At 59.9% G+C, this 13,331-nt stretch overlaps 1 protein-coding gene across 1 annotated transcript in view; it reads left to right on the top strand.

Moving 5' to 3' along the window:
- Nucleotides 1-7,283: 7,283 nt before the first annotated feature.
- The window catches only part of Ntsr1 (neurotensin receptor 1), a 35,511-nt gene continuing 29,463 nt past the window's right edge, over nt 7,284-13,331 (top strand). The window contains exon 1 of the mRNA XM_015502226.2: nt 7,284-8,513. Coding sequence (XP_015357712.1) covers nt 7,800-8,513 — 714 coding nt within the window. The 5' untranslated portion in view covers nt 7,284-7,799. The remainder of the gene's footprint in view (nt 8,514-13,331) is intronic.

The raw sequence follows: 13,331 nt of genomic DNA, 5'->3' as shown, positions 1-13,331 counted from the left end.
CAGCACCATGGCTTTGGCTTCATGTGGCAGCAGCCTGAGTGGACTGAGAGGACCCCCCTTCACCCTGTAGACCTCAGGCTCCTGCCACCACTAACAGGTGCCACCAGTAGGAAGCCAGAGAGGATGTCTGGGGGATGGGACACCAGGAGTCTCCAGACATTGCAGTGGGAGCTGAGGGGAGGCTGAGAGATGGAGTCTTCAACAGGGACTCGGGGTGAAGGGTTGGGGGACATGGGGAGCACCTGGGCCCTGCTGCAGTCCAGCTCTCCAGAGCCCAGACGGGTGTGGCCTGCTTGGAGTCCACTCGCCTGCCTGGCTGCTGCAGACCCTCTGGTCTCTCCGAGGCTCCCATGGGTGGTGGGATGGACAGCAGGCACAGAGTCATCGGCCCTCGTCCCTCTTGCCCCTGGGGTCTGTCTGCCATGGGTAAACTGGCCCCAAGACGTGGGCACCAGAGCTCAGGTAAGGACAAAGGAGGAAAGTTTCCAGGTTTCACTCTGGGAATTCTCACAAAGCCACTAGAAAGCGGGAGACCTTCCTACTTACATATGTAAGCAGCTGAATTCCTGGGTGCAGACTCAGGAGTGGTGGCAACTCCTGGAGACATGTTTCTCAACTCCAACCTTCCCCCGAGAAAAGTGAAAGGTCAGGGAGAGAGAAGGTGCCGAAGCCACCTCTCCTGCCCGTAGGACACCACGGGCGGGAAGGCCCAGGGCTGCAAGACAGCTCAGGTGGGGTGGCAGTGGGGGAGCGATGGGGGTCCCTCAGTCCCTCCCAGCCAGCATGTGGGGAATCTGGACTCAGACCAGCGATCTGCAAGAGTGTGTAGTCTCCAGAATCCAGGAGCTGCCCATTGCCACTGAGACCAAGCAGAAGACAGCATCAGCAGACTGACCAACTGCCCAGCGTGGCCACCAGCACACCTGGGACGCTCACGGAAGCCAGGCTCCATTGTGAGAAGCATCAGCCCACGCCTCCTCCTGGGACTGAGCTCAGGAGCACTGCTTCTTTGCAGACTGAACCCAAGGAAGGTGTCCCTCTGTGCAGGACACACCATTAGGTTGACTTCTAAGAGCAAATCAAATGCTGGGCAGGGGTGGAGCTCAGGAGTTGGAGCATGAGACTGGTTAACACCAGGCCCTGTGCTTGATCCCCTAAAAGAGAAAGAAAGAAAGTGCTTTTTCCCTGGGGCTCAGGGACCAGGGACCTCTTGCAGCGTGACAGGGGCCGGGCTGCCCCTGCTTGGAGAGTGCTCAGCCTTGCTGGCTCTGGCAAGCTGCTCTGCTGAAGGCATCTGGGAAAGTGCATGGGGGACCATGTCGCTGGGAGGGCCGAGTGGTGGCCGAAGCAATGGGGACCTCACTGTCTGGCCCCAATCCTGACACCTCCCCATCTGCTGCTAAGGTGGGGGGTCCATCCTGACCGCCTGGTGGGCAGTGCAGGGCGGGCTGGAGTCAGCCTTCTTCAAGCACACCCCCTGGGAATAAGATCCTGCACTCCCTGTGTGGAGCTGGGGGTCAGGAGGCTCTGTCCTCTACACTGGCCCAGCCCTCCCACCTGGGGCTGTGCCCCCTCCAGGCTTCCCCACGAACACTCCTAGTCAGGTCCACCCAACTCCCCAGCCCCAATCTCTGCCCCCCAGGATGCAGGTCCACTTGAAGCTCCAATGTAGGGGCTTCTGTGCTGCCTCCAGGCCCCTTGGGTCACCAACACTGACCACACTTGGTAGTGCTAGACAGAGGGGGGGTGGGCAGTGGGGAGCCAGGCCTCAGCAGGGCGCTGAAGTGCCCAGAAGCGAGTTCTCAGTGGAGTCTGCAGCAGCAGGAAGGACCTGGAACCCAGCCGCCCTCCTGCCTTGTGAGGAGGGGCTGCTCCCAGCCAAGTGACCGCCAAACCAGCCTCCAGGTGTACAACAGCTGCGGCCACCTGGACCTCTGGCTCCTCAGTCCCTGTCCTTGGCGGGCCTGCCCCTGGGAGTCCCTCCCTCTGTCCTCCCTGCACCAGAGCCTGGGCACCTGTCCTGGCGAGAGGAGCAGGAGACCTGCTGGCCAGGAGGGGCAGTGACCAGGGCTGGGGCCCTGAGCCTGGCAGCTGGGAGCAAGAGGTCTGAGGCCAGCTGCCCACCGCACACTCCTCCCACCTGGCCAGCCCTTCCCATGCCCTTGTTCATCCTGTCACTGAACCAGGCTCTCTAAACACAGCCAAGAGCAGAATTGGGGGTGCTCTGCACTCCTCGGGGCTCCCCTGTGGCTTCCACCTGCCGCACACTCACAGAGACGGAGGGACTTCTGGGAAGAGCCTAGTTTATGGGGCAGGCCCCTGGAGGGCAGCCTGGACCTTCGCTGCCCACAGTCACTGCCCACCGTCCCCCCTGGTCCCCTCCCTGAGCACTTTCTCTGCTGACCCATGAGTGGTGAGGAAGAAAATGGACGCCACAGGGGCCTGCCCCTCCGAGGCCCTGCTGTGTCTGTGAGGCACGAGGCAGATTGCTTGACCTCTGGAGCTGAACACCGTGGGCAGGCGTGCGGAACAGACTCCTCACGATGGACCACGTAGAGGCTGGAGGCAAATTCCCAGAGCTCCAGCCAGGGCCGGGGCTCCCAAGTAGAAAGAACAGAAGGGTCAGCGGGCAGGGCTGCAGGGACACTCCTCCCTCCCCACTCTGGGCACAGCTTTCATGGCAAGGTGGGTGCCCAGTCCTGAGAGAGAGAGAGAGAGCAGGGCATCCTCAGGGGGTCCCCAAGCAGGGGCAGAGGGCTTGGAGGGCCTACGCCCACCAACTGTCACCTCTGCAGCCCCGGTGGGGGCCCAGCACGTCACTGCTGTAGCACGCACTTACCCGCACACGCACGAGTGCACACGCAGACCACATGGACGGCATCGGGCACTGGGCAGGAGAAGCACCAGCTGCCCCAAAAGTGCTCTGTCCGCTCCACACACGCCCACCTGCCCGCCAGGCGCCAGTCCTGATGAGCCTCCAGGCAGGGCCCGGGGACCAGGAAACTGGGGAACTCGATGGCCGGGGTGCCCCAGGAAAAGTGCTCCGTGGGGTGGGGAGGGCTTGGCTTCCTGCAGATGGCAGACACTTGTGATAAGTGTTGGACAACTGTGAGGCAGACCATCAGGCAGAGGGGGCTTGGCAGAAATAGAGATTTAGACGGCCTGCTTCAGAACAGTCAGTGACGCTGAGCCGCCTCAGGGCAGGGCCTAGAAGGTTCTGGGCATTTGGGCACAAGAGGGAAGGGGGCCCTGGAGACTGGGTGGGAAGGAGAGGCATCCAGCTGCCAGCCACGTAGGAACCGCACCATCTGCCCCACACAGACAGGGAAACTGAGGCTCAGTTGACTTGTTTCCCTTGCCCAGAACCCAGGGTCAGGGCGTGGTAGAGCCAGGACTCAAAGACCCTCCTACCCCAGTCATGGCTCCAGGACCCTCACACCCCTGTCATAATATTTGTGCTAAGTTGCCTTGATGATTTTTAAACCCCTGGCCTTGGGGCCACCTGTCCCTTGCAGGCACCATGAACTCACATGGCCACCCCGCTCCCCTCCTGACTCTTCCACCAGAACACAGCTCACGTTTCCAGAGAGCTGGCCAATGGCAGAGCGGAGACTGGGAGTACGAGGGGCAGGGATGCTGATATCAAGGCTCAGCAGGCCTGGAGCTCGACCTCTGGATCCGACAGCCGGGAGATGCTGTGAGCACAGGCAGGTGCCAGGCAGAGGGCCCCTCCTCCTCTCACACAGGCACATGTGTTGCTCTATTTTTAAGATTCCTTCTTGGAAGGCAGCAGTCCTGGAACATGTGCGATTTCCATGTTGTGGGAGCTCAACTCTGTGAAATATGCACATTGCATCCCTGCATCTCAATCACAGTCAACCCCACCCACCTCCCCATGTATAATAACAGTGAAGATAAAGGACGCAGGTTGAAGCCACTGAGTTCTGGGTGCTTTGTTACGCAGCACAGGTAACTTAAGCAGCTATTATTATGAACTTGGTTAATGTTTTAATTTCCATAAGAAAGTTTCTTGTCCAGTAATAGGCTGGCAGTCAGTTGAGGGAGGGGCGGTGCCTACAGAAAGCGGCATGCCTGCATGCGGGAGCCCTCTGGACCTGTGCCCAGGAGGAACTCAGCTGGTGACTACTCGTCCTATCGGTTCAGCAGAAATCCACAAGGCACCAAGTGTGTCCTGGGCAGTGTTGGGGACATGGGAAAAGATAGAAAAGAAAACAAACAGGTGTCCCTCAGCCTCCGTCCTGATGGAGTAGCCAGCTCTGCTGGGAGCTGAGTGGGCCCAGTTCCCAGACCTTGGACTTCCTGCTTTAAAACAAGGAGAGTCCTGGAAACCCACGGTGAGGAGGTGAGGACCTACCCTGACCTTCCCCGTCTGCCATTCTAGGGCGTCTGCAGCACCATGGGAGGAGCTCCCCAGGGCAGCGTTGGTGGCCCTTGGGACTGGGATGTGACCTTGCTATGTCACACAAGCACATAGAGTGGAAATCACCCCTGCACGGCTGCATCCAACAAACACAGAACTCTGAGGGGATCTTGGCCCTTGCTGCACAGGGGACAGGCCAGCTCCAGCACCTGAAGGGCCTGAGCCAGGGCAGGAGGCGGAGACCTATGGCTCTCCAGAGGTCTGGAGCAGCTCACAGCTCAGTGCTTACACCCCAGAGCCATGCTCTCCAAGGCTGAGCCAGGCTACAGTGTGCTGGGTTGGGGTCCTGCAAGCTCCTCGCCACCACTTTCCTTAAAGAATCAGTTGCTTGGGGGCTGGCATGTAGCTCAGGGCGAGAGCACCTGCCTACCACATGCAAGGCCCTGTGTTCCATCCAGAGCACTGGGAGAATCAGCTGATTGTGGTGCTGAGCCTTTCTGGCTCTACCAGGGAAGAACAGCCCAGAGTATGGTCACCAGGTCCCAGGACAGCCTGCTGCCTACTTTGTGTAGAGCAAACATCCTTCTCCAGGGACATTTTTCTAGGTGGCTTTAAGCAAATGCCTCGTCATAATATTTGTGCTAAGTTGCCTTCATGATTTTTAAACTCCTGTGTTAGCACCGAACAAAAGCTTCAAGAGAAGCTCAGCCAAAGGTCAAGCTGGAAACAAACCGTTTGCCTGTGCAGCTGCAGCCCCGGGCTAGAAAGGGCTGGGGGTTCCTCTAGGGGCTCCTGACAGATGTGGCCAGATGGCACGGTCCTCGGGCAGACCCAGCTGTGACTGCAGCCCTGAGAGGCAGTGAGTGGCCAGCACCACCACCTCTAGTGTTGGTGGACACTCAGGTCCCAGCCCATGCTTGCTTCTGTGGCCAGTGGGAAGTGCTTTACAAAGACAAGCCCAGTTTGATCCAGTGGAGCTTTCAGGCCGATTTTGCTAAACTGGGCATGTGCCTCATATCCTGCAAAATTGATGCACAATCCACTCAACACCCTTCACTCCAGATGAGACCCGTGAGCATCAGCCTTGTCCCAGGGAGTGCTAATTTGTCACTCCCCAGTTCTGCAGGTGAGTTGAGGCCCAGAGAATTTATTTATTTATTTATTTTTTTAGATGAGGGATTGATCCCAGGGACATTTAACCACTGAGCCACATCCCTAGGCATCTCTCTCTCTCTCTCTCTCTCTCTCTCTATATATATATATATATATATATATATATATATATAGATAGATAGATATAGATATAGATATATATATATACACACACACACACACACACTTTATTTAGAGACAGGGTCTCACTGTATTGCTTAGGGCCTTGCTAAGTTGCTAAGGTTGGCTTTGAACTTACCATCCTCCTGCCTCAGCCTCCTGGGCTGCTGGGATTACAGGCATGTACCACAGTGCTCAGCAGAGAAGTTAAACATTAAGGGCCACAACTTGATCCTTACTGTCCATCTCCAAGCCTATGATATGAACTGTGAACAAAGGGACCATTTGTGTTTCCTTTGAATTGAAGATCAATTGTTTACGTGTTTGTTTTTATGTGCTAAGACACCTTGACGAGGACATCACACTTTGGTAGAGCAGGCAGGCCCAGTGCAGGCAGAACACAGAAGTGTGCACATGGGCCAGCAGAGCCATTGCCAGCAGCCAGAGTGTCTCCCTGATGGCCGAATCTGGGCCCATAGTCTGGGCAGGGTTTGCTGTCCACCTCCCCTTCTCTCAGTACCCTGTGACTCCCCCAGCCTGCTGATTTCCTATTTCCAACACAGCAGATACAACCAGCTGGCCCATGAGGGACAGGGACAGGCCCCTGGGCTGTCCTCCTGACCTTGGACACCCCAGGATCCAGGATAGGTTCTTAGGAGGAGGGGAGCAGGGGAAGGGTCAGGGAGGGCCCAGGGGAAGACATTGGTGTGGCCCTGGGCAAGCTCATGCCTGGTTGCTCTTGCCAGAACCCCTGCAGGGGAGGACTTGGGGAAGCTCAAAGAGCTTGCCCTCCAGTGGCCAAGCTAGGGGGAGAGGCAACCTGTGGAAGGCTGGGGGCAGGGGTGGAGGGTGCCCAGGGTTGCACCACTCCCCAGGGCAAATGCCCCTCCCCATCACACATTGCCCCCTAAACCCTGCAGGGCAGGGCTCTGATCAGATCCAGGTGGTGGCAGTGGCCCAGAGGGTGCCCATTCACACCCCTCCAGCACCAGACAGCCCAGAGGACCCCTCTGCCAGGGGAACAGGACTGAGCCAGCATGGCGAGGACTGTTGCTCTGTCAGCCTGCTTTCCGTCCTCCCACCCTGGGACCCTGTTCAACCCCTTCCAGACTGAAGAGTAGTGGAGCCTGTCTGGTGCTCAGCCTCTGGCACCCATGGGCACTGGGGAGGGAGGAGGGCTCAGTCAGCCAGTGCAGAGGCCCAGCCCTGCCAACGGGAAGCCTCCTCACCCAGCTCTCCCCACTAAGACCTCTTCCTGCTCAGCCAGCTGGAAGCCACGGGGGGGCTTTCTGGGAGGCTTGCTGGGGGGCTGAAAAGTTTGGAGAGACTGGAAAGAGGCTGTGCTGCCTGGGGCGGTGTGACTGGAAAGACCCATTCCTCAATACCCCTTCCCGGTTCCTTGGGCTCACCGAGTCCAGACTGCCCCTGACGGCACGCAGGGGCGGCCGTCAGTCTGCGGGGAGGGGACAGAGGCTGGGGCTGCCTCCCGCCTCCTCCACCGCCCCTCACCGCAGGGCGCGCCGCGCAGCCGCCAACTCAGTGGAGACGAGAGGAGCCGGGAGGGCGCGGGCGCGGCAGGAGGTGTGNGCCCCCAGCCCGGCAAACGCAGAGCCTGGAAGGAGCCTGAGGAACCGCAGAGTGCGGACCCAGGAACACAGAGCTGGGAATCCGGAGAGCTGAGCCCCGAGCCCGGGGAGCCCCGGGCGAGCGCGAGCGAGGGAAGCGAGCGCGCCGGCAGCGGTGCGTGCGTTCCGCTGGCGCCACGGGCTCTCCCGCGAAGCCCGAACCGGGCCTGGTGCTGTGCTCGGGGACCGCGCTGCCTCCCCGGAGCCCCGGTGACCGCAGAGACTAGAGATCGCAGGCAGCCCCCAGCCCGGCAAACGCAGAGCCTGGAAGGAGCCTGAGGAACCGCAGAGTGCGGACCCAGGAACACAGAGCTGGGAATCCGGAGAGCTGAGCCCCGAGCCCGGGGAGCCCCGGGCGAGCGCGAGCCGAGCGTCCAGCGCTTCCTGACTGGACGGCGCGCCTCCTCGCCTCTGCACCCTCCCCCGGCTCCTCTTCATCTGCCCTGCCTGAGGCGCGCCCACCCTTGCCTGGACTTCCAGCCCCAGAGGAGCAGGACAAAGCCGCGGACCCCGCGCCCACCATGCGCCTCAACAGCTCCGTGGCAGGCAGCGCTGGTGCGCCGGTGGCCGACTTCTTCCAGCAGCCGCAGTCAGAGGTGGAGGCAGCGCTCCTGACCCCGAGCTTGGTCAACGGCTCCGGCAACGTGTCCCAGCGCAGCCTTCCTGCGCCCAGCAGCGACCTGGACGTAAACACCGACATCTACTCCAAGGTGCTGGTGACCGCAGTGTACCTGGCACTCTTCGTGGTGGGCACCGTGGGCAACTCAGTGACAGCGTTCACACTTGCCCGCAAGAAGTCCCTACAGAACCTGCAGAGCACGGTGCACTACCACCTGGGCAGCCTGGCGCTGTCGGACCTGCTCATCCTGCTGCTGGCCATGCCGGTGGAGCTGTACAACTTCATCTGGGTGCACCACCCCTGGGCCTTTGGCGATGCTGTCTGCCGGGGCTACTACTTCCTGAGGGATGCCTGCACCTATGCCACCGCTCTCAACGTGGCCAGCCTGAGCGTGGAGCGATACCTGGCCATCTGCCACCCCTTCAAGGCCAAGACCCTCATGTCCCGCAGCCGCACCAAGAAGTTCATCAGCGCTATCTGGCTGGCCTCAGGGCTCCTGGCCGTGCCCATGCTCTTCACCATGGGCCAGCAGAACCGCAGTGCTGACGGCCAGCACCCCGGAGGCCTGGTGTGCACACCCATTGTGGACACTGCCACCGTCAAGGTCGTCATCCAGGTGAGTGCCTCAGGAGAGAAGGGCAGGAGGAAATGGGCCTCATTAGCCCCTCTCCGGGAGCCTGAGCACTTCCCTTTCTTTCGCCAAAGTAGTTTCCCATGGTGTGCCCTCTGGGTGCCAAGGCCCAGAGAGCGGTCACTGAGAAAGGCCACTCCAGGGAGGCTGGGAGGGAGCAAGGGTGCCTCAGAGCAGCCCAACTCCTTCCCACTTCTCAGGCCAGCGTGGCCAGCCCCACGCCCCCTCAATCCCTCCTTCCACTGAAAGGGCCTGGAGCCCCAGTCGGTGACCTCCAGGGGGTTCTGAGATCTGACAGAAACCTGAGTGTGCTCTCAGGGAGCGGTCCCTTCATCAGCTTTTCTAAAGGCTTTGTGCCCTCAAGGGCTCCACCCCAGGACTCTGCAGCAGGAGCCCCAGCTGGGCTCCCCCTGGGCTTCTACCCTGCCCTGGCCCAACCCAGGAGGTGGGGCTGAGGTTGATGCCACAGTGGGCTGCTCCCCGTTTAGCCACAGTCTTGCATTCTGTGAAGTGGGGTGATTACAAAGCTGGCTGTCTGAGAGAAGCTGGAGGGCTGCAGGGCCAACTCCCCACTGTCCTGATGCTGCTGTGACGGTTGGTGCTGGGAGCTGGAGCGGACTGTGGGGAGCGGGCAGGGCCAGATGGCTAAAGGGGGGCCTGAAGGTCTGAGCAGAGCACCCCGGATCTCTGGCTGGAGCCCTCCTTGGAGTGGGTGTGGATGAGGCGGCGGCAGGCTGGGGAGTTCTGCTGGGCCCCAGGTGTGAAGGCCCGAGGTGTGAGGTGGGCGTCCACAGAGGAAGTTGGGCAGAAATGACATTTTGTATGGTGTCTTGAGTCTAGGATGTAGGTGGCCACAAGGTACAGGCTTTCCTCCACCCCTGGGTGGGTAAAGAAGGCAGGGGTGGGGGGCCTGGGCAGGGTCTGTGTGCTGTGCCACACTGACAAGGGGCCGGCTGACTGTCCCCATCTGGCTGGCCCTTACCAGCGGAGGCAGCCTCCAACAGAATTCCACAGTTGCCTTGGAAGCCCCAGTATGGTGAGGTGCAGCTTAGGGGACAGAAGTGTCAGGGCAGGGACAGCTGTCATCTGGCTGTCAATCCCTGGGTTTGACCCTCTGCCGGCCACTTCCGACATGCGTCATAGGGGCAGAATAAACTCTTGGTCCCCAATGGCTGCACATAGAACTTGTGGCTCCCAGTGTCCCCACTCAAGGGGCCCTCACTGGGATGCAGGGGACGCGTCTTCTCCAGCAGGGCCCTCCCCACACCAGAGGCAGAAGCAAACAGGATGCCCCATGCGGTGGACGGTGAGAATTACCTTCCCCCTCTGTTTTCCTTCCCCAGGCCCTGTCCATTGTGGGCTCTGCCCGGGGGTGCCCTCCGCATACTCAGTACCGTCCCCTGCAGGTTTGACTTGACATGTCAGTGGCACCTGCCCCAGGAGCTACCTGGGCATAGCCCAGGCCTCCCAGCTCCTGGGCTCCGTCTGGAGCAGCCTGGACTAATCCAATCACCAACAGCAGAGGAGGGATGGGGGGACTGCCTCAGCCCCCATCAGCTATCAGCCCTCAGAAGCATCCTCTCTCTCCTGATGCCTGGGGACCTTCCACACTATCCCTTGGCCTCTCCAAGTGCCATTCATCTGGTTTTGTTGCTGGGCAAGTTGGGAGGCCTATTCAGCCTGGTCCTGGTCACTGGTCCCCTTAAGGATGCCTGTTGAGCGTCCACCCTGGGAGGGGCTCCGACTTCAGCAGAGGCAGCTCTGTAAGGTCCACTTAGCGCTCACTGGCCTCCCGGGCACCTCCCTTTCTCTCTGAAGGCCTGGCTGTGTTCTTGTAGCGGCTGATTACAAGGACGCTCTTTCATCTGAGGCTCTGACCAGGCTCCCAGAGTCCAGAGCACAGCACAGTGTGCTTAAAAAGCAAGCTCCTGAGAAGAGGCTCTGACCACCCCTCCCAACCGCACCACCGTCCACCGCCTTAGGAGTGGTTGCGGGGGGATCACTGTGCCCAGTGCCCATGTGAACACCACTCTCTACAGCACCTGGCCCAAGCTGGGGCATCCTTACCCATGCATCTCCCTCTCACTGATCACGTTTGGAAGAGTTAATGTGTTGGCCAATAAAATGGCCCCACCTTCCAAAACAGGAGGCCTCTCCCAGCCTGAGTGTCCCCCACAAGGTCTGCCATCCTCCACATCCATGAGGCTCTGTCCTGGGCATTTGCAAGCAGAAGGCATGTTTGGAAGCAAGCTGGGTGATGGTGGTGGAGTTTCTGAGCAACTTGGAAGCGTCACTGCTGAAGAGAGCCGGCCAGGTGCTTTCTGAGTGCAGCCTGAGTGTGGGGGGGTGGGGGGGGCAGACACAGGGCAGGGTGGCCAGGACATGATGCCAGGCTTCTCCCAAAGGCCAGAGACCCCTGCTGGGGCCAGCAAGGTGGCTGGGAAGAGGAGCTGGGGAATGGGAGACCTACAGGGTGCCCAAGGATTCCTCTAGGACGGTCATGTGGTCCTGACCACATGGCTCCACCTGGAGTCCAAGGTGGTCCTGACATAGTCCAGGCCAGCCTCCTGCTCTGACCTTAGATGTCACAGCTCTGTGTTGCTGGCCTTGGGGCTGGTGGACAGGCGGCAGCTCAGGCAGGTCTTGGGCTCACACAACCAGGGAGTGTGTACTAAGTGTGCACACCTGCATGGGGAAGACGGGCCAGCTGGGGACAGATAGCAGCGGTCTGAGGGAATTGGGTGTCTAGTTCAATCTGCCCAAGGCCTCACTGTACCCCATCCAACCCCCAGCCACAGGGCAGTCCCAGCGCAGCCACCAGCTCTAAGTTCCAGGCCACAAAACTTGACACATGCTGCCCCTACATGGGCTCTCATTTACCTAAGGACAGTGTGAGGGCCTAAGAGGCCCTGATCACCTCCAGCCCAGTGTCCTGAGGCCTGGGGCAGATGCGCGCACGTCGTGTGTACACACACACAGAGCACACACATGCACTGGGCACCATGCACTGCGTCCAGTCTGGATTCAGTGTCCCTCTGCAGGCAGGGCACAAGCACGTTGCTGCCTTTGTTGTATAAAGGGTGCTCTGGAATAGCCCTCCAGTGAGGGGTAGCATCTGAGTACCGCACATCCGGGTTAATAAAGGAAGAAGGAAGCAGAGCGCAGAAACCACCACATGCAATCCTGGAGCCACCAGCGCAGGTGCTGGTTCTCTGCAGCTGACGTCGCAGAGGACAGAGCAGGTGGGCTGAGTCCAGGTGCTTGTTCACAGCCCTCTCAAAGCCTTCGAGGGAAACATGGAATTCAAGCCTGGCAGAGCCCTTGGATGCAGCTACCGGTTCAGAGTCAGAGGACAGGCAGGGGACAAGGAACAGGGGAGACCCAGCATTAGGATGCCCTCAGCAAAACCCAGGGGCGAGCAGTGCCTGGGGCAACCTGCCAGCTTCCCCTGCGGAGAAACCGAACTGGCAGCCTGCAGTGAAGGCTCTGGGCGGGTGACGGCACCTCCTGGGTGCCCCTGGCTGTTTGTCCTGCAACTACCTGGGTAGAGTTTTAAAAACAGCCCTTATCTCTTAGAGGCACATACAGAGAGATTTACAGACAGAATGCCGTTTACTGTCTGGGCACAGGGACACGGGGGGCTGTGATGAAGCAGACTGGCCGCGAGTCTGCCGTGGTGGAAAGTGGGGATTGATTTTTTGTATATGTTTGAAATGTTTCAAGCTTAAAGTTTTTAGAGCTGGGCACAATGGCCACATCTAGTCCTAGCAATTGGGAGGCTGAGGCAGGAGGATCAAGTGGGCCAGAATTCAAGACCAGTCTTGATCTAAAAAGGGTTTTAAAAAGCCTAAGATGCTCTAGGTGGAGAATCTGGTGTTTGGACAGCAAGTGTCACTGAAAGGCCCTGGGGAGGAGGGGCCACGTGGGGAAGAGGTGGGCTTGTGTCATGGCGCTGGCCCTGGCCTGCCTGTTGGGGCCAGGTGGTAGACACAGGGTGTGCAAGGCAGCCAGGCAGGGTCCACACTTGCATCTGGTGTCCAGAAGGTGGAGCAGAGGCCAAAGCCACCTGTGCCCACCGCGAGGCTGGAGGGGGACACGGCCCAGAGTGCTCAGGCAGGCAGGTCCAGTCTGATCCTCTCAGGTGTGCCGGGTGGAGTGGGGGCACGCAGGCCCAGAGTTGGTGGGGCTGGCTCTGGCCCAGGGGATCTCAGGCGTGAGTGCCTCAGAGCAGCCCAGGGCCTCAGGACCCAAGCATGGGGCACTCCTGCAGTCGCAGTCAGACAAGGTGGTGGCATTCCAAGGACATTCATCTCCAGGAACAAAGGGTCTGGAAGCTCACCCTCGGCTCTGCGGCACAAGCCCCCCAAGTGCCCAGGACGGCAGCCAGGACCGTCGGAGCACGAGCATGCACCGTGTCAGCGAGGCCTGGGACACTGAGAGGCTGGCTGAGAGCCCTCGATGTGATGGCAGAGCTCCCGGGGTCACAAGCAGGACAGGCAGGCCCCTCAGCCAAGCAGGGCAAGGGCAGAGGGGCACTTCAGACCACAAAAACAGTCCCATGTGGTCACCTGTGCTTGTGTTTAAGAGAAGGAAGGTCCTGAGCTTCTTATTTGTTGGGACAGAATCCCCACAGTGTCAGGCGTCCTGTAGCCACCTGCAGACGTCCACATTGACATGGACACTGGTGCTGTTGCTGCCTCAGTCCCAGAAATTGTCCCCTCCCCATCAAAAACACCCCCTGCCCTGCTCCACCCCCTGCCCCACACCCTGCTCCTGCCCCTGCCCCTGCTCCACCCCTGCCCC

This window comes from Marmota marmota, unplaced genomic scaffold (assembly GCF_001458135.2).
Source record: "Marmota marmota marmota unplaced genomic scaffold, marMar, whole genome shotgun sequence".
NCBI lineage: Eukaryota > Metazoa > Chordata > Mammalia > Rodentia > Sciuridae > Marmota > Marmota marmota.
This window is presented reverse-complemented; position numbering and strand designations above follow the sequence as displayed.